Source organism: Pantherophis guttatus, chromosome 1 (assembly GCF_059756535.1).
Source record: "Pantherophis guttatus breed Tessera chromosome 1, ASM5975653v1, whole genome shotgun sequence".
NCBI lineage: Eukaryota > Metazoa > Chordata > Lepidosauria > Squamata > Colubridae > Pantherophis > Pantherophis guttatus.
Window position 1 is genome coordinate 2296632 of NC_142063.1, and position 21225 is coordinate 2317856.

The 21225-nt window shown below is 49.5% G+C and overlaps 1 protein-coding gene across 1 annotated transcript in view; it reads left to right on the plus strand.

Moving 5' to 3' along the window:
• Positions 1-20607, plus strand: part of ANGPTL4 (angiopoietin like 4) — a 22778-nt gene extending 2171 nt beyond the window's left edge. Inside the window, exons 2-7 of the mRNA XM_034404548.2 lie at positions 496-606; positions 3721-3859; positions 15274-15381; positions 17494-17592; positions 18693-18968; positions 19540-20607. Coding sequence (XP_034260439.2) covers positions 496-606; positions 3721-3859; positions 15274-15381; positions 17494-17592; positions 18693-18968; positions 19540-19721 — 915 coding nt within the window. The 3' untranslated portion in view covers positions 19722-20607. The remainder of the gene's footprint in view (positions 1-495; positions 607-3720; positions 3860-15273; positions 15382-17493; positions 17593-18692; positions 18969-19539) is intronic.
• The last annotated feature ends 618 nt before the right edge of the window (positions 20608-21225 follow it).

Below are 21225 nucleotides of genomic sequence, written 5' to 3' on the forward strand. Positions count from 1 at the left end.
GGCAAACCTTGTGCGTAAAAACGCTTTTGGGGTTGGGGTCCGAAAGCCGACCTGGAGGTGTGCAAAGAGGGGACACACACACACACACACACACACACGGACCGTGCGAATTCCCTCGCGGAAACTCAGACCTTTGACTTGGTGGTCCTGTTGTGCGCGAGACGCCCCCTCCCCAAATCCTTTCCTCTAGCTTTTCTCCACGCTCCCCGAGTTGCGCAAAGCGATCCCCGAAGTGAAACGGCCGCTGCGCCCGGCGGTGGGTCCGGGAGCTGCGCTTTGAGGTTGACTCCGGTGGGTTTCTCTCCCCCCCCACTCCAACCCCCAGATATGGTGGTGGTCCAGCTCGGGGACTTTTCTAGAAGGGCTGGTTGGGTTCTTGGTTTTGTTGTTGTTGTTTTGTTTCAGCTCACCACTCTCCTCCTACACACACACACACACACACACACACACGGACTAACTACCTTTATCCACCGCCTCTCTTCCTTTGTCTGTTAGAACCTGGTCAGGCGCCAGAACCTGAGGATGGAGGAACTCCTGCAGAAGATCAAACAGCAGCAATTTCGGATGGAGAAACAGAACCTGCAAATTAAGAGTCTTCAGAGCAAGGTATGGGGAAGCGGGCTGAACCCCCACTTTTCAGGAGGGCAAGTGGAGGCATCACCTGTGGGGAGGGGTGTGCCAGGCAGGCAGGGTGAAGGTGAGGGAGGGCTGTGGGTGGGGAGTGGGAGTTGAATGGGAAAGGGGTCTTGGAAGGATGAGATAAGATGCTAAACTAAGCTAAGCTAAAGTTTATTGTCGTTTTTTTTTTTCTTTAACTGCAAGCACCCCTGCCCACATTAAAAAGGAAATTCTGTTGCTTCTGGAGCGGCTCTCTTGGGTGGGTGGAATTAGGTTTTGGAGTCTCCTGCTTCCTGAAAGGGCAGTGGCCCATGGGCCGTGGGGGGTGGGAGGCATTTTGGGGAGGGGGAAATGCTGAATGAGGATTGAAGGGACGGCAGGTGAAATTCAGCCCGAGGAGGTTGGGAAAAACCTTCCAGAAATGTCAGATGGAAAAGAAACTCCCTATCAGCTTGGGACGTGTGCTTGACGGCTGGGGATAATGGGGGATGTGGTATGCGGCATTTCCAGAGGGTTCCAGCAAGTATGCGGAGGCTTTGTTAGGCTGACAGCGTGGCAACAACCACTGTGCCCCCCCTCCCCTTTAATTATTTTTCTCCAACTAAGAGGGGGAAGGGTCTCAGCTCTTCCCAAATCCCCCCCTAATTCTGTAGCTACCTAACTTTTAGGGGGGGGCGAGGGAAAGGGAGGGCTCCTACCAGGGGCCACATAGATACACTTCCCCGTCCCTGTTTTTCTTGCAAACCTTTCAATTCCAAATACAAAGGGGTCTACATTTTAAAAAGCAACAAAGAAAGAAAAGGCCAGAGAATCCTAAAATTTGAAAGGGGCTATGGAGGTCATCTAGTCTCACCCTTGTTCCTTACGAAGAGTCTGGTTTTAGGTTTAGGCTACGCCAGGTGGCCCCTGATTGGCCTTTTGGACGATGGATTAAAAGCACCGTTTCTCCAGTGAGGTGGTTGGGATTTTTTTTTTTTTTAGATGGGTGGACTTCAAAGCGCCCAGAATTCCCAGGCGGCCAGTTGAGGAATTCTGGGAGTTGAAGTCCAACCCGTCTTAAAACTCTGACTTCAAGGGTTCCCTCGGTTGCCCTTCTTCTATTTGCAGTTTAACCGATTGGGACACCGTGAGGCAGAGCCTCACAAATGTGAGAATTTCCACATTTCCATATGCCTGAAGAGTGAACATTAACCTGTCCTTTGATCTTTTTTTTTTTTTTTTAAATTTGATTTATATGCCGCCCTTCTCCGGAGACTCAGGGCGGCTTACAATACGTTAAGCAATAGCCTTCATACTTTTGTATATTTTTATACAAAGTCAGCTTATTGCCCCCACAAACTGGGTCCTCAATTTACCTGCCTTAGAAAGGATGGAAGGCTGAGTCAACCTTGAGCCTGGTGAGATTCGAACTTACAGTAATTGCAGGCAGCTGGTGTTAATCACAATGCTATCAGTCTGCTGAGCCACCAGGCCCTCTATCTGCTGGATATTCCCTCTTTTCCAGGCTCACTTTAAAAATATATATATATATTGTAATTTGGCGAAACAGCTTAGAGCACTGATGGCTAACCTTTTTGCCATTGAGTGCCAAAAGTGGGGGTTGCGCGGGGGTGGTGGTGTCACACGTGTATGTGCCCACACCCATAATTCAGTGCCCCCTCCCCGCACCCCACCCCCTACGCATGCGTGCGCGACTCCCGCGTGACCCCGGGGAAGCCTTAGGGCAAAAAGAAGCCCTGAAAATTAATTTCGGGGGCAGGGGGGGGTCAGCCTTGCAAAAGGTCTCGGAGCCCGATCACTAAAGATCCCCTTTTCAGCTCCCTTGTAAGTGGAGCCTTGTGATGGATCAGCGGTTTCCTTCGGGGCGCAAACCGATTTGGTTGTGAGCCTTGCTTGGGAAGGTTTTAGTCTTCTCCCGTGGTCTTCTCCCAGTCCTCGACTTACGACCATTTGCCTAACAAGTTACCATAGAGCTGAAAAAAGTGACTCCCAACTGTCCTCACACTTACGACCCTGGTGGGGGTCCCCACAGTCACGTGACCAAAATTCGGACGGTCACAGTGTCCCCCGGGATTGTGCAATTCCTCCTTTTGTGACCGCCTGACCAGCAAAGTCCATGGGGAAGGAAGCCAGAGTCACTTAACAAACCAGGTTACCGATTTAACAACGATTCACTTAACATGGCAGGAAAAGTCGTAGAAGGGGGCAAAACTCACTTAACGAAGGTCTCCTTTGGAGCAGAAATGTCAGGCTCAGTAGCGGTCATAAGTCGAGGAATCCCTGTATAAGGGTGTAGCTTTTCTAAGGCAGTTTGAGGCCCACCAGGAAAGGCAAACGGGACCAGCCTTCATTTATTTATTTTGCATCCCACCTTTATTATTTTTGCATAATAACTCAAGGCGACGAATGTCCAAACCTCCTCCTCCTTTCCCCACCACAACCATATGTGGCCCAAAGTCACCCAGCCAGCTTTCATGGTTAGGCTGGGACTAGAACTCACTGTCTCCTAGAGATTGGCCCAAAGTCACCTAGCTGTTAAGGTTAAGGGGGGACTAGAATTCAGAGCCAAATTGGCCCAAAGTCACCCAGCCAACTTTCATGGTTAAGGTGACTGGACTAGAACTCACATTTCCTAGAGATTGGCCCAAAGACACCTAGCTGTCTTTCCTGGTTAAACTGGGACTAGAACTCACGGTTTCCTAGTGATTGGTCCAAAGACATCCAGTTGGCTTTCATGCCTAAGGTGGGACTAGAACTCACCGTCTCCTAGAGATTGTCCAAAGTCACCTAGCTGTCTTTCCTGGTTAAACTGGGACTAGAACTCAGTGTCTCCTGGTGATTGGTCCAAAGACACCCAGTTGGCTTTCGTGCCTAAGGTGGGACTAGAACTCACCGTCTCCTAGTGATTGGCCTAAAGTCACCCAGCCGGCTTCCTTGACTAATGTGGCACTAGAATTCCCGGTGCTTTAACCACTAGGCCAAACTGGTTCCCATGGATGAGAGTCTATGCCTGCCCTCTTCCTTCCCTTTGAAAATAAGCCCATCCCTCTTATCCCCCCTTCTCCTTTCCCTCCCTCCGTCCCCCACCTCCCCAATTCCCAGGTCAACACCCTCATCCCGTTGCAACGCAGCGAAAAGGAGCCGCAGGGCCCTCGGTGGAGAGTGACCGTCCCGCGAAGTGCAGGCGACGGAGCCGCCAATCAGACCCAGGCGGCCGAATCGCGGACACTGGAAAGTTCAAGTGAGTAAATCAACCATCTCGGCTGTATTCTCTCTCTCTCTCTTTTTTTTCCCCTTTGTTTTTCCCATCTGGGGTTTGGAGGGGGAATTTTTTTTTTTCCGTTCCTTTTGCACAAGAACGGATTCTTTTGGATCGGCCGTTCCGGAGGGAGGAAGCCAAGGACTTTAGCAGCTGAAAACAACCTGTCGGTATTACAACACTTTTTCAGGTTGGCACGAAAACAGCTGGGCCGAATTCAAAAGTTCAGTTCATTTCGATGAATCATGGCTGGCTCGGCTCTCGGCTTGTGGGTGCCTTGAAATTTGCAAAAAAAAAAATCAGAAAGGGGTGGATGGACAGATCGCACGTCCACAATTCAGCCCAACGTTTCCGTTGCTAAGCGAGACACCGTGTGGGCGAAACAATTTGGAAATAACAACAGCAACAAAAAGAATTGGGATGGCATAAATATTTGCCCTCCAGCCTCAGGCCCAGTTTTCACCCAGGAAGAGACGCTTACAAAGTCATGAGGACTAGCGTCCTTTTCAGTTCTTCTCCTCAGTGCTGGAAGCAGCTGTCATTCATGACACGGGGGTGTCTCCGTGTGCGCAAAAAAGTTGTTGGGTGTAGGTGGTCCTCGACGTACAACCACAACTGAGCCCAACATTTCTGAGACAGTGGTTCATTGACCTCATTTTGCGACCTTTTTGCCACAGTCGTTAAGTGAACCAGTGCAGTTGCCAAGCTAGTCACACGGTCGTTCGGTGCATCCGACTTCCCCATCTTCCGACTTCGCTTGTCAGAAGGTTGCAAAAGGGGATCTCGCGACCCCCATGCAATCCAGGACACTGCGACGGTCGCTAAGTGAAGTGCTGTAAGTCGAGGACTTACCTGTACCCTGAGCGCGGGAGAGAAGCCGGTGACAGGCGCCTCCCCATCTAAACTAGAAAAATAACTTTTTCGAAACTTGCAAAATTTGAGATTCCCAGAATTCTTAAGGTTGCCAAGTTTGGAAAACTGCTGGGTTTGAGCTCATCAGGAAGGGCTGGGTAAGACGGCGCTCTTCGCCCACCTTGCCAAATGGAGCCTCCTCCTTCAGAGGCAGTCTATCCCTGAGGAAGAGAGAGCGGAGAATGCTCTGGAGCCCAACAGATCCTGTGGCTTCCTTTCCCCCCCCCCTTTTCTTTTAAAGGCATCACGTGATTGACAGATTCCCCCAAACACTGGAAAGTTAGTGGTGTCCATCACTGGTGTGTACCAGCCCGTTGTGCAAAGCGCGCGCACCCAAACCACAAAACCCCACAGAAACTGGCTTTGTGCTGACATCCACCTGGCTTCAGGTGTGACCTTTCTGAGTTCTCCATCTGTGCATGCTCAGGAACCCTCTTCCTCTCCTTTGCTTCGTTCAAGCTTTCCACCACGGGTGCCCAACTTCGGCAAACGAAAGACTTGTGGGCTTCAGCGCCACAAAGCAAAAAAAAATTTGTGTCCAATCACACTCGGCCAATCATGAATTCTATTCTATAGCCCGGCTGACTGGGGAATTCTGGGACTTGAAGCCCATAAATCTCGCAAGTTGCCAAAGTTTGAAGATCCCCGCTTGCTACCCAAAATGTTGCCTCCGCCAACAGCAGCTGCCCTCCGGACGCCCCTTGAAGAGACTCCGGGTTTCTCTCTTTGGGCGGGGAGGGGGGGGGCTGGTTTGGTCTTCTCCCTCCAGATGTGCAGGGAGGGCCCCTCCCAGATTCCCCGGCCCAAACATCTGGAGGCTGCCGGTTAGCGAAAGCGCCTCCCCTCCCTTTCCCCGTTGAGCGCCGTGGGGTGGCCGCTTGCCAAGTATGTCAGAGGTTGAGCCGGAAGGCTTGCCAGTCCGGGAGCTGCGGGGTTAATGGCTGGCGTGCCATGGGGAAAAGGGGGGGGGCTCATGGGGGGGCTGGGAAGCGAAAGAGAAGGCTGGCCTCTCGCCAAGTAGGGGAAAGGCCAATCTCCCCCTCCTCCCCATTCCTGCTCTGGGTTTCCAAAATATGCAGAGAGCAGAGCCAGAAATCCTTCAATTCCCCCCAGGAAGGGCAGAGAGGCTGGCTTGCCTTTGGCCCCCCCCCCCCAAAAAAAACCACCAAGAAAATGTGCCCCCCCCCAACACACCCCTCCCAGCCAGCCTGAATTTGAGGTTTTGGCTCCTGGGGGGAGATTCCAACTGCAGGAAAGGCAGCTCTTCCTGGCTAATGTCGGAATACAGATTTTTCCTACTTAGGGAAGCAGACTTGCCAGAAGAATCCTAGATTCGCAGAATAACAGAGCGGGAAGGGTCCTTGAGGTCTTCTAGTCTGACCCCCTGCTTAAGAGGAGACCCTACACCACTTCAGACAAAGGGTTATCCAACCTCTTCTTAAAAACTCCCAGTGTTGGAGCATTCACAACTTCTGGAGGCAAGGAGTTCCACTGGTTAATTATTCTCCCTGTCAGGAAGTTTCTCCTTAATTCAAGGTTTGTCCCCCACATTGCTTAGAGGCCATCTTTTTGGGGTGGGGGTGGGCGAGGGAGATAGCTTGGAGAGGGCCAATCCAAAATTTCACCCCAAGAAAGTCCATAATCCCCACTGAGCTAAAAAAAGGCTTAGAAACCAAGCGCAGATCTATTGGGGGATAATTAACCCGTTGGGCAGCCAGGTGTCAGGGCAGTCTACCTGACAGCCTCGAGTTCAGGCTGTCACAGTTTGCAAGGGGCACCGTCCGATCCAGGGTAATTGGCGGGGGTGGGGGCAGCTCAGGCTTGGTTGCCGGAAGCGTCTAAGAGAGGGGAACTGGGGTTTTGTAGATAAACTGGGTTGGAATTGGGGTGGGGGGGCTGTGGGCAGGATCCCAGCACAGAACAAGACGATGAGTTAACCGTGAAAGGACGGTGGAGATTTTTCCCAGAACGGGCGTTGGTCAGCCTGGAGGAACTGTGACTCACGCCGATGACAAAAGCTTGGGATGCCGGGGGCGGGGGGTCTGTGCATTTGCCCCCCCTCCTTACGCACACCCACGTACAGCCCCTGCCCCCTTACAAAGACGGGTTAAAACCCACAGGGCATTTAAGCTTTTCCCCCCAATGTTTTGTGTGTGTGTGTGTGTGTGTGTGTGTTTTTGTCAAGCCCCCATTGCAAATTGGTTAGGTCAAATGGAGGCTCCCTGAGTCTGCTGTGGACGATGGGAGCCGGGTTCTAGCACATCGAGAAGGGAGCGATGGATGAGGGAGGCTCGGATTGGATGCCCAACACGTGGCGTCTCGCCAGCATGGCACCGTAGCCCCCGACACTGTTAAAACTGGGTTAGATTTCGTGCGCCGTTGTTCGCCTCTGATCTTGTCTCTGAAAAGAAACATCTGGATGATCTCTGGGTTTCTCTCGAAAGCCCCGAAGTGGGTACGACGGGGGTGGGGGGCATTTTGACCTGTTTCAGACTCCCCACTGGCCTCGCACCGTCCTCTGACTTAAACCGACACTCTCATTGGCCCTTTTGGAGGGAAGCTACGAGAAGAGCCGGCCTCGTACCCCTGTGCCCATGGGGGAAACTGAGGCAGGAGAAAAAAAGAGCTGAGTCCTTGCTCTTTGGGTGTAGGTGGTCCTCGACGTCCGGCCACGAATTGAGCCCAGCATTTCTGAAGCCAAGCGAGGCTGGGTTCGTTGAACGTTTCCTCATTTTGCGACCTTCTTGCCGCGGATGTTAAGTGAATCGATACAGTCGGCAAGCTAGTGTCACGCGTCGTTCAGTGAATCCGGCTTCCCCATTGACTCTTTGCTGGTCAGAAGGTCATAAAAAGGGGATCCCGTAACACTACCATCCAGGACACTGCGACGGTCACTAAGTGAACTGTCGTAAGTCAAGGACTACCTGTAGCTTGAGTGTGGGAGGGAAGGTGGTGACGGGCGTCTCTTCCTGTGGGTGCCGGTGGGCAAGGGCACCCTTGGCTGCGCGGAGACGGTAGACTGCTTCTGTAGAGAGAGGCTCCTTCGAATTGTCCTGCCCACTGGCCTTTGATTGGCTGGAGACGAGGGTGGTGGTGGTCTGCTCCGCTCTTTATTGAAGGGAGACCCTCGGGGATCCTTGGCCCTTGTCCCATCTCCTGTCCCTCTTTCTTTCCTGGGAAACCCAAAGGCGGCGAAGAAGACGATTTGAATGGCTGGTAGTCCTCAAGAATGCTAGTCCTCAAGAATTTGGTGCAAGGTCGGCCCGGCTCAAATTTTCCCAGGCCTGTCCTTGATCCAACTTTTCTCCTCCTTCCCCCCCCCACGTGCGTGTGTGTGTGTGTGTGTGTGTGTGTGTGTGTGTGTGTCTGCTTGCAGCCTCCTGCACAAGTCACGTCCCTTGCCAGCTGAATGATGCAAGCCGGTCCCTCCCTCGTCTCTCTGGAGGAGGGGCAGGAGGAGGAATTGGGGGAAAGTTCATGTTTACACTCCAGGGTCCGTTTCCCCCCCCAACCCCCCATGTCCCCTCCCTCCCTCCCTCCACAGCCCGCCCTGTTCTCTGGCATCCTGCCCCGGGCAGCTGTTTCCAGAATCTCCGCTAAATTTATCCGAGTCTGGGAGGAAGGGGGCCTCTCCCCCTGCCTGCCTGCCTGCCTGCCACCCCCAGCCCTCCCCCTCCCCTGCAATTCCGAGGATGCTGATTCCCCCCACCCCACCCCTTGTGCAAGGGCCAAGAACAGCCCCTCTCTTTGTCTGGGGCTGCAATTCCCCCCCCCCATCTGCCCTGGGCAAAGTTCCCCTCCATCCTGCCACGTCCCTCCCTCTCACCCTTCTGACTCCGTGGCTGTCCCTGGCAGCTGCTGGGCAGGCCCCAAGCAAAGTCCAGCCGTGGCCTCTGTGTGTGTGTGTGTGTCTCCCAAATCAGACTTTTCACACACGCTCTGGTGGCATGTCTTGCATGCCCGGGCTATGAATGAGCAGGACGTTTCTGAGCATGTGCAGAGGGCTTTGGGCGCAGACCCAGGTGGCCATTGGTTGACTAGGGAGGGTGCTTTGGGGCAGCTTTCAGCCCGGCTCAGCTGAATGCTTCTGGGCAAGGGGGAAACTGGCACCCATGCTCAGTTTTACCCATAGAAGGGACGTTTTATGACCCAGTTAAGTAACCTCATCAGTGCTAGAAGGAGAAAGAGAGGAGGATTGTGGACTTGAGGGTCTCTGAGCTGGATGGTTTCCTCGCAGACGTTTTCTGACCCAACTGAGGAACATCATCAGTGCTGGAAGGGAAGGAGGAGGAGGAGGAAGTCTGTGGCATCTTCGGTGCTCTCTGAGCTTGGTAGTTTTCTTGCAGACGTCTCGTGACCCAGCTAGGTAACATCATCAGTGCTAGGATGCTAGCTGAGGTTACCACAAAGCTCCGAGAGCACCAAGGACCCCACCCAGCCCAGCCTCTCCTAACGGGTCCTTCTCTCTCGATGTGGCAACTTCCGCACCCGGCTTTCTTTCCCCCCCAAAAAAAGGTTGCTCAGCCTTTTCCGGCACAGCCGGACATCTGGATGGCATCTGGCTGAGGAAGGAGGAGCTCAAGCTTGGTTCTCCCGCCGTCTTTTGAAGTCCGATGCCCAGCCTCACTTTTGCTCTTTCGCCGGAGCAGGGAAGGGAGCAAGGCAGCCCCGTCTCTGAGGGGGAGGCCCAGGGAAGGGTGGGGGGGGTCCTTGCACCCCCTCCCCCCCATGTTCACTTTCGTCAGTTGTGACAAACCCCCCACAGGACGATCAGCTGAATCCCTGGAGCTCACACAGGACGGGCCTCCCTTTCCTGGCAACAGCCCACCTCGCCTGGTACCTCCGTCTTTCTGAGCCATCGTGGCAAGAGATTTGAAACAGGCCTGCTCTGGTCTCGGCCTTTTGCAAGTGTGTGAATGTGTGTGTGTGTCACAGAGAGAGAAAGAATGAGAGAGGGAGAGGGAGAGGGAGAGAATGAGAAAGAACGAGAGAGAGAGTGAGAGAGGAAGAGGGAGAGAATGAGAAAGAAAGAAAGAGAGAGGGAGAGAGGAAGAGGGAGAGAATGAGAAAGAACGAGAGAGAGAGAGGGAGAGAAGAAGAGGGAGAGAATGAGAGAGAATTAGAGAATGAGAGAGGGAGAGGGAGAGAATGAGAAAGAACGAGAAGAGAGAGAGAGGAAGAGGGAGATAATGAGAAAGAATGAGAGAATGAGAGAGGGAGAGGGAGAGAATGAGAAAGAACGAGAGAGAGAGGGAGAGAAAGAGAGGGAGAGAATGAGAAAGAACGAGAGAGAGAGGGAGAGAGGAAGAATGAGAGAATGAGAGAGGAAGGGGGAGAGAGAAAGAGAGGAAGCGGGAGAGAATGAGAAAGAATGAGAAAGAAAGAATGAGAGAATGAGAGAGGAAGAGGAAGATAATGAGAAAGAATGAGAAAGAATGAGAAAATGAGAGAATGAGAGAATGAGAGAATGAGAGAGGAAGAGGGAGAGAATGAGAGAAAGAATGAGAGAATGAGAGAGGAAGAGGAAGATGAGAAAGAATGAGAAAGAATGAGAAAATGAGAGAGAATTAGAGAATGAGAGAGGAAGAGGGAGAGAATGAGAGAAAGAATGAGAGAATGAGAGAGAATGAAAGAGGAAGAGGGAGATAATGAGAAAGAATGAGAAAGAAAGAATTAGAGAGAATTAGAGAAAGAGAGGGAGAGAGAGAGAGAATTAGAGAATGAGAGAGGAAGAGGGAGAGAATGAGAAAGAACGAGAGAGAGAATGAGAGAATGAAAGAGGAAGAGGGAACTAATGAGAAAGAATGAGAGAATTAAAGAGAGGAAGAGGGAGAGAGAAAGAGAGGAAGAGGGAGAGAATGTGAAAGAACGAGAGAGAAAGAATGAGAGAGGAAGAGGGAGAGAGAATGAGAAAGAGAGATATTGAGAGAGAATGACAAATAAGAAAGTGAGAGAGAGGAGAGAATGACAGAGAATGAGAGCGAGGGAACGAGAGAATGATAGATAAGAGATTTTGAGAGAAAATAAGAGGGAGAATGAGAGAAAATGACACAGGGAGAGAGAATGAGAGAGATATCATCTCGCTCCCTCTCTCTCTCCTCCTTTCCATTGAGTGCCCTCCTCCGTTTCCTCCATTTTGTGGCTCTCCCTTAATGCCTTTGGGCTGGATCCCCCCTCCTGGCTTCTCCGCTGTGTCAGAATGCCAACCCTGTTCGATTGGAAGCCAGATTGTTTTGTCAGCCCAGGCCACAAGGCCTCTAGGAAGTCCTTCCGCCCATTCAATGGGGGGTGGGGGGGGACGAATCCCTCTGAACTGATTTAACAGGATTGGAAGGGACCTTGGAGGTCTTCTAGTCCAACCCCCTGCTCAGGCAGGAAACCCTACACCATTTCAGACAAGTGGCTGTCCAGTCTCTTCTTAAAAGCCTCCAGTGTTGGAGCACCCACAACTTCTGGTGGCGAGCAGTTCCACTGGTTAATAGTTCTAACTTTCAGGAAATTCCTCCTTAATTCCAGGTTGCTTCCCTCCTTGATTAGTTTCCATCCCTTGTTTCTTCTCCTGCCTTCTGGTGCTTTGGAAAATAAATTGAACCCCCTCTTCTTTGGGGCAGCCCCTGAGATATTGGAAGGCTGCTATCATGTCACCCTTCGTCCTTCTTTTCATTAAACTAGACCCGTGATGGCAAACCTATGGCACGCGTGCCACAGGTGGCACGTGGAGCCATATTGGTGGGCACGCGAGCTCAGCTCCATTTTCAGGCCTTCTGGGCCCAGCAGAAGTAGGGAAACAGACTGTTTCCAGCCTCCAGAGGGCCTCGGGGCGTGGGGAAGGCCATTTTTGTCCTCCCCAGGCTCCTAGAAAGGCCCTGGAGCCTGGGGAGAGCAAAAAACAGGACTTCCGGTCCCACCAGAAGACGGCAAATGGGCCGTTTCTGGCCTCTGGGGGGTGGGGAAGGCCGTTTTCACCCTCCCCAGGCTCCTAGAAAGGCTCTGGAGCCTGGGGAGGGCGAAAAATGGGCCCACCATGCCATTGCATGCCAAAAATGGGGAGAGCGGGGGTGTCATGCACGCATGCGCGGGAGGGTGGGGCGCATAGAATTATGGGTGTGGGCACCCACGCGCGCGACCCCCCTGCACTCCCCCTGCTTTTGGCACGTGATGGCAAAAAGGTTAGCCGTCACTGAACTAGACATACCCAGTTCCTGCAACCGTTCTTCCTATGTTTTAGCCTCCAGTCCCCTCATCACCTTGGTTGCTCTTCTCTGCACTCTTTCCAGAGTCTCTTTTTAATATCGTGGCGACCAAAACTGGGTGCAAGATTCCAGGTGTGGCCTAACTTCTCCCTTTTAACTTTTTAAATTGTAAATTTTAAATCTGTCTTAAGTATTGCGGGTGTTTTCATTTGTTCCGGGCCAAATTTATTTAATGTGGTTTTATATTGTTCTTTTAAATTTTGTAATCTATGTGTTTTATTTTTTGGCTGTTCACCGCCCTGAGTCCTTCGGGAGTAGGGCGGTATATAAATTTAATAAAATAAATAAATAAATAAATAAATTAAATAAATAAATAAATAAATAAATACGGAGGATCCTGGGTCTGCGCACCTTCCGCTGCGCTCTAAAGACCTTTTTATTTCACCAGGCGGGCCTGGCCTAATTTTCTGCCTCTTTTACAAAAGATTTTTAATTTTTAATATTTTTTAGTATTTTATATATTCAAATTTTAAAATTGGTTTTAAATTGATTGGGGTTTTAATTTGTCTGGGCCAAAACTATTTAATTTGATTTTAATTCCACTTTTTAAATTTTGTATGTATGTATTTTATTGTTTGGCTGTGCACCGCCCTGAGTCCTTCGGGAGTAGGGCGGTATAGAAATCAAATCAAATAAATAAATAAATAAATAATAAACAAGGGATTATAGAGTTGATACAGAGCGATAACCGGATAACTGGTTTGTTCAACCAGTTGAACGAAAGAGCAGCGTTAGCGCCTGTCTCCTGATCTCAAGATGCGATCTTCAATCTGACTCCGGGGGATGGCATTAAATAATTATTATTTTAATTTAATTTTTATTATATATATATATACATATATATATGTATATGTATATGTATATGTATATGTATAATTATTAAATAATTTCGCAGCCCCAACTTTGAGCTTTGAGCTTCAGAGTTATGATTCTGTACATCGATCGATCTCGGGAAACCAATTAAGAGCTAAAGGTGCTGTGTTATCAGGAGCGTTTCCATGGATGCCCAAACTGGGGAGGGTGGTGGCATTAATTTGTATTTTGGACTCCCACGCTTCCAGCACATGGTGAATCTCGTTTCCTCCTCGTTGCTCCATGAGGCTTCAAAAAGCAATTATTATAATTTTTTAATTGTGCACACTATACAGGCGTGGCCAAAATTGTGGAAACCTTTTGGGAAAAGTGTATTTTCTAAAACTAGCTAATAACACCACCTTTTTTTTTGGAGTAGTACCATAAAATTATATATATGAGTGGAAAGATACTTTAATCAAGAATGTAATGCCATAACTTTTAGGAAGGATTTGCTGTTAGAAATAGCAGTTATAAAGAAGAAAAATGAAACGAGATATACAAAAATGACCCCCATGTCAGTTAATCCTTAGTTGGGTAACCTTTAGCATGAATTGCGGCCTTACAACGTCTTCCCGTGGAGGGAACCGAGTCTTTTAGTTCTGCAGCTGTTCTAATGTGAAACCAAGATTGAATGATGGCTTCTATTAACTGGGTTTTATTGCTGACTAACCAGTTTCTTTAGTCGGCTCCGTAGATTTTCGATGGGGTGAAGGTCTGGTCTCTTCCCAGGCCATTCCAGCAGCGGACTAGGATTCTCTTGAAACTCCAAAAAAAAAAAGTGGTGTTATTAGCCATCAAACCTCAAAAATATTCTTTTTCCAAAAGGTTTCCACAATTTTGACCACGACTATACAAGGAGTCTGTAAAATTATGTCAATGAGCAACATTAAAGTTTGGCCTTTGATTTGCTAACAATTTTTTTTTTTAATTTGATTTATATGCTGCCCTTCTCCGGAGACTCAGGGCGGCTTACAGTGCATTAAGCAATAGCCTTCATACTTTTGTATATTTATACAAAGTCAGCTTATTGCCCCCACAAACTGGGTCCTCATTTTTTACCTACCTTAGAAAGGATGGAAGGCTGAGTCGACCTTGAGCCTTGGAGAGATTCGAACCAGCAGAAATTGCAGGCAGCTGTGTTAATAACAGGGTGCACTAAACCAAATTGATAACAAATTTCTTTCAAAATAAGCCGATTTATTCTAACAATGAAAATATTTCATCAACGCGAACAGTTCAAAGAAAACGAAGAGGAGCGTTGAGTCTATGATCTTCCCTTTCTGTACAGGTCGTCCTCGACCTAATGACCGCAATAGAGTCCAAAATTTCCGTTGCTAAGCCGTACAGTCGTTAAGTGGGTTTTGCCCCATTTTACGACCGTTCTAAATTGTTAAGTGAATCGCTGCTGTTATTAACTTAACAGCTCGGTTGTTAAGTGAATCTGGAGTTTGCTTGTCTGTTGAGTTTGCTTGCTGGAAGGTAGCAAAAGGGGATCATGTGACTCCGGGGACACGCAACCGTCATAAATACGAATCAGTTGCTAAGCATCTGAATTTTGATCATGTGACCATGGGGAGGCTACGACGATCATAAGTGTGAAAAAATTTCATGAGTCATTTTTTTTTCCAGTGCTGTTGTAACTTTGAGCAGTCACTAAAATGAACGGCTATAAGTCAAGGACTACCTGTATGTATTCAGACTGTCACATTGAGAAAGCTTAAATTTGGATTCTGGCATTGAGTAGAATTGCAGGTTTCACTTTTTCAGGGCCTGGATTTTTGGGGGTTTTAATATCTGCAGTTGCAAAGGCCTTGTACCTACAGTCCTCGTCATATAACAATTCACTTAGCAACCGTTCAAAGTTACAAAAAGTGACTTTATGATCAATTTTCACACTTCGTTTCCCACTTACAGCATCCTGTGGTCAACGTGATTTACAACTGATTCGCACTTATGACGGTGGTAGCATCCCAGGCTCACCTGATCCCCTTTGGCGACCTCCTGACAGGCGAAGCCGCGGGGGGGGGGAGCCCGATTCACTTAACGGCGGGGTTTCTAATTTAACAACCGTGGCGATTCGCTCCCGTAAAATGGGGCAAAACTCACTGAACACGTTTTCCACTTAGCAACAATAAATTCTGGGCTCCATGGCGGGCCATAAGTCGAGGACAAGCAAACCAGCCAAGAATATTTCAGCCTTGAAGCCGATCACATCGTGTATCATTCTGTGGCCTATTATAAAAGGTCCTGTCGGACTGCACAAGTGGCCCCAAATCCTCCCTCCTTTGCAAGTGAATCTCTTCGCTCCGTAGACCGGCTTCCGTAACACGCGTGTTATTCCATCCTGACGATCATGCTCCCTGCCCTCTCTTGCAGAGCTTCCGGCCAGCTGTCACGACCTCTTCCTCGAGGGGCAGCAGAACAGCGGGGTCTTTGAGATCCAGCCCCCCGGAGCCACGGCTTTCAAAGTCTTCTGCGACATGGGTAAGTTCGGCTGGGGTGCAGAGTCATGGGTTCAAATCTCTCTACAGCCTGCCGGGAGCCGGCTGATTGGAGTTGGAAAGAGAGTGGGGGATATCTGCGCGATGCTTCCACTGTAAAACAAAACAAAAAAAAGGCGGAAGGAATAGGAAAGGAATAGCATAGCATGGAATAGAGAAGAGAAGAGGAATGGAATAGAATAGAATAGATGGAATGGAATGGAATGGAACGGAATGTGTGTGTGTGTGTACATACATACATATATACACATACATACACACATACATATATAGATGTAGCCCCCAACCAATCAGAACACACCTCCACCTAATCAGAACACAGCCATGCTCCCACCCAATCAGTTCACACCCCCACTGGCAGTTAAAAGGAAGAAACAGCTGCAATCACACATTGCTCCTAGAAGCACGAAGCCGAAGATGACGAATGAGACTTCGTCGAAATGTCACCAAGACACTTCCAATTTTACGCGGGAGAAAACCCGAATAACCAAAGACCTACATACAAACACCCGCGAAAACCTCAGAAAACATATTATATCTATATATCTATATCTATATATCTATATCTATATCTATATTTTTATATATACACACGATATGTATGGGTGTAAGTATATATATGTATGTATCAGTGGTAAAATGTAAAATTTGCTACTACCAGTTCTGTGGGCGTGGCTTGGTGGTGGTGGTGGTAATGTGACTGGGTGGGCGTGGCCAACTTTTTTTTTAAAAAAAATAACTTTTAAAACCATTTTTTCTACAACCTCTTCGGCCCCAAAGAGGTTGTAAAAAAATGCTTTTAAAAGCCTCTGACGATCCCAGTTGAGCTGCGCGATCATCAGAGGCTTTTTTTAAAAAAAACTTTTAAAAGCATTTTTTCGGCTGAAGAGGTTGTAGAAAAAATGCTTTTAAAAATAATTTTAAAAAGCCTCTGATGATTGCGTGGCTCAGCTGGGAATTGGGGGGGGGGGCAGGGATTTTTGCTACCGGTTCTCCGAACCACCCGCCTCCATTGCTACTGGATCGGGCGATCCGGTCCGAACCGGAAGCATTTCACCCCTGGTATGTATATAGTATGTGTATATGTGTGTTATGTTATGCAGCAGTGTGTGTATGGGTAGATATATACCATATTTTTCGGAGTATAAGACACTCCTTAGTTTTTTGGGAGGAAAGTAAGAAAAAAGCTGATTGGCAGGTGGATCGGCCTCCCGGAATATCCCCAATCAGCTGTTCCCAAAGGTGAATTTTAGCAACAGGTTCCTTAGTTGTGAGCTCTGTGCCTTGCTTTTTCTTGCTTTTTTCCTGTCTCTGAAACTTCTGAAACTCCGTTTCAGAAAAAAACTTTCCTGTCTCTGAAAGCCTTCGAAACAGCTTTAGAAAAAAAGCCTCTGAAGCTCTGTTTGGAGGCTTCTTTTCTGAAGCTTCGTTTTCTGATGCTTTTTTCAGCCTCTGAAACCTCCGTTTGAGAAGCTGGGCAGGATTACTCTTGGAGTATAAGACGCCCCCAGATTTTCACCCTCTTTTTGGGGGAAAAAGGTGCGTCTTGTACTCCGAAAAATATGGTATATATTTTCTTTTGAGAGCAGGCAACAGAATTTCATTTTTAATGTGGGCCAGTGTGCTCAGAGTAAAAAATGACAATAAAGGTTATCTTAGCCGATCGTATCTAAACGATGGAAGCTAATTAAGGTGAGAGGCAACCTAGAACTAAGGAGGAAGTTCCTGATAGTGAGAATAGTTAACCAGTGGAACCGCTTGCCACTAGAAGTTGTGGGCGCTCCATCACTGGAGATTCTTAAGAAGAGATTGGACAACCGTTTGTCTGAAATGGGATAGATCTCCTGCTCGAGCAGAGGGTTGGACTAGAAGACCTCCAAGGTCCCTTCCACCCCTAGGATCCTAGCTTCTAATAAAAAGCCATTTAAAAGACGCCACAATCAAATCAGAGAATCGGTTGTCTGTGTTTTGCAGAGTGGGGGGGGGATTGGATGGAATTTGCACCCAGGGGGGTGGGCAGGGTAAATTGCCCAGAAGCCAAGCCGGGGACTTGCTCCTTTGGCGGTGCCCTTAGTCCTGCTCTCTCCGTTGGCAGAGGACGGTGGCTGGACTGTGATCCAGAGGCGCTCGGACGGCTCGGTGGATTTTGACCGACTCTGGGACGCTTATAAAGACGGCTTTGGAAATCTGACAGGTGGGTGAATAGAGTGAATCTCCCCCCCCCAGAATTCCTGCCAGGAGGCTGCTGCCCTGGCAAATGGAGGGGGGCACCAGGTTGGGGAAGTCATCCAGCAACAGCTCCGAGATTTGTCGATTCTAAGCATTGAAGCTGCTTTCTAACTGCATCGATTTCCCAAAATTTATTTATCGAGTTAAAACGTTGATAAACTGGCAGTTCTCCACTTACTACCATCCATTTAGTTCAGTTCGAAGTTACGACCGCGCTGAAAGAAGTGACTTGTGGCTGGTCCTCACACTTGCGACAGGTCCTCACACTTACGACCATTGCCGCATTTCCCCACAGTCACAGGATCAAAATTTGGGCGTTCGGCAACCAGCATCGTCTTTACAATGATGGGGGCCATGGGAGATCGCCATTTGGGACCCTTCCCAGACTGTCCCGACATGCAAAATTACTGAAAGGAGCCAGATTCGCTTAGCGACCCAGGTGTTTCGCATAACAACTGCAGTGATTCGCTTAGCAACCGCATCAGAAAAAGGTCGTGAAATCTGTGCAATTCACTTAACAACTGTCTCGCTAAGCCATGGAAATTCTTGCCCAATTGTGCTCATAAATCGGTGGGGACTAACAATACAGATAGTCCTCGGTTTATAACAGTTCATTTAGCGACCATTCAGTTACAGCGGCACTGAAAAACGAGACTGAGGACCGGTTTTTTTCACAGCTGCGACCTCTGCAGCATCTCCCCCCCCCTCCGATCGCGTGATCAAAATTCAGACGCTTCATGTTTATGACCGTTGCCATGTCCCCGAGGTCATAAACGATCCCCTTCCGGCAAGCCAGAATCCATGGATTAAACCAGCTTCACTTAACAACCAGATGACTTAACTTATCCACCACCAGCGATTCCCTGAACCTCAGGAAAGGTCGCGTAACGGGGGCGAAACTCGACCTAACAACAAATGTCTCACTTATGAGCAGACATTTGGGGCGGCTCCCCTGCGGTCGTAAGTCGAGGACTTCCCTGCATAGCTATCCGTCTTGTCAGCAGCTGCCAAACCAAGTTTTTTTTCTCATGTCTCTCTGTTATTTATTTATTTTGTTTTGTTTAGGAGATTTCTGGCTAGGCTTGGAGAAGATGCACCGGATGGTGAAGGAGGAGCGTTATCAGCTGCTGGTCGAGCTGCGAGACTGGGAAGGCAACGCTCAGAGAGCCCACTTCCTCTTCCGGCTGGGCGGGGAGGAGACGGCTTACACCCTCAGCCTCCTGGGACCCATCCGGGGGGAGCTGGAGAGCGCCATGGGGGATTTCCCCCAGCTGCCTTTCTCCACGCGGGATCGCGACCACGATCTGAAGGGCGACACCAATTGCGCCAAGCACCTCTCAGGTCAGTGGAGGCGGACAGAGCAAACACCCCGAAAGCAGGGGGGGGGGCTGTTGGCGGTTCGGACGCATTCAGGCGAACCGGTAGTTGCGACCTACCTGCCCGGGCGCAATCCCGTCCTATATCACTGTGTTTTTGATGCCACACGCATGTGTGGACGGCGCGTGCGAATTGCCATGTTTTGTGACGCCTCCCGCCCGCCCTGTCCCCTTTAAAAGGAGTGGACTTCAACTCCCAGAATTCCCCAGGCGGCTCTGGGGAAGTCAAGGGGGAAGCCAGATTCCCTTAACAACTTTGTTACTGATTTCGCAACTGGGGTGACTCGCTTAACAACGGTGGCAAGAAAGGTCGTAAAAATAGGGCAAAACTCAACAAATGTCTCGTTTAACGGCAGAAATTTTGAAGCTCAGTTGCGTAAGGTCGTAAGTCGAGGACTTACTTTCCCTTTGTAATCTTTCCCTCTGGTCCAGCGATGGAGGTGCTCCCCTGTTGGGGTCTTGGAAGGGCATCCCCCCCCACAAGTCGGCTTACGTGCCTGGCTGACCCCTGATTTCTGCTTGTTTTCTCCTTGCAGGAGGCTGGTGGTTCAGCTACTGTGGCCACGTCAACCTGAACGGCAAATACTTCCGGTCCATCCCACGGCAGCGGCACGAGAGAAAGCAAGGCATCTTCTGGAAGACCTGGAGAGGGCGCTACTACCCCCTGCGATCCGCTGCCATGAAGATCCGCCCTGCAGAGCCGGACCGGGTGTCCTAAGCCCCCCCTCCCCCCAAGAGACTGGGCGCAGCCCTGTTCCCGCGAGACGCAGCTGGTCTCCGTCTCTGGAGCCTGGGCAACTGTGCCCCACAGCTGGCAATTGATCGGAGGGTCCCGGGAGGGGGGCCTTCCTATGTAAGGGAGGTGGGTGAACCTGGCCAACTGGGGAAAGAGCGCATGGGCCTGGGGGAAGGCTGCTGGGTTAGTGGGGCCAGAGAAATTGGGGAGTCTCCCCCTCTCAGCCTCCTGAGATTGCGGGAACGTCTTTGTGCGCTGACTTAGTGCCCCTCCAAATGCAAAACAGCTGTGGCTTCCTCTCTGCCCCCCCCCAAAAAAAATATATGTGCAAAGGCATTGAAATAGCTATAGGGCTGGGGGAGGCTGGTGAGATGGGGGGGAGACCACTCCCCACTGCAAATGTGACCCCGATGTAGGAGGGCATGCAGTCCTGGGGCCTCTTTCACGGACCCTCCAAACTCCTTGAATTTAATGCGCCCCCCCCCATCTCTTTGGATCTCCTTTAGGTCATATTGACTTAAAATGCTCCTGGGTTTCTCTTGCGCAGGACAGTTGTCCGGAGGGGGGAGGGGTCAGTGGTTACGTGTTACGTGTGTTTTTTCGTCTCCTCTTTCCCAATGCGTTGTTTTTTTTTAAAACAAAAAAAAACAAAAAAAACTGGACCATCGCCGAGTGAATATTGTCGTGTAAACGTTACAAAACTGTGTTTCGGATGCTCGCCGTTAAAGAGACGAGAGATTTTGGTTTCTTCCTCTTCGCTTTCTTTTTTTTAAAAATCTTTTTATACTTAGGTGTGTGAGACTTTATGGTCAGTGATGTGTCTTTTGGGCTTTGATGAATAATCATTAAAAACGACGGGATATTTTTTTTTTTCTTTTCCATTCGGATTCTTTTTTGGCGGTAATACGGGACGAAAGTGAAGGTTTTCTAGACGGTCCTCGTTTATACGGGCTACCTGGCCGGAAGCTCGTGGATGATACACGCCGTGGAAAAAGATCCTTTTTAAGTCTCTGAAATTCAGGATTTGAGCACTGAGAGGCCAGAAGGACATCTAGTCTGTTCACTTGCTAGAACAAGAGGACAGGATCCCGAGAAAGGAATTGTCTAGAGCAGTGTTTCTCAACCTTGGCCGCTGGACGATGTGTGGACTTCAACTCCCAGAATTCCCCAGCCAGCGCTGCTGGCTGGGGGATTCTGGGAGTTGAAGTCCACACATCGTCCAGCGGCCAAGGTTGAGAAACACTGCTCTAGAGTGCAGTTTGTCCTCCACTTACAACAGTTCATTTAGTGACCGAAGTTACAACGGCACTGAAGAAAATGATGACGTTCACGCTTACGACTGTTGCTGCGTCCCCATGGCCACATGATCGAAATTCAGATGCTTGGCCACTGGCTCATATTTATGACGGTTGCAGCGTCCCCTTTTGCGACCTTCTGACAAACCAAGTCCGTGGGGAAGCCGGATTCACTTAAACGACCGTCTTGC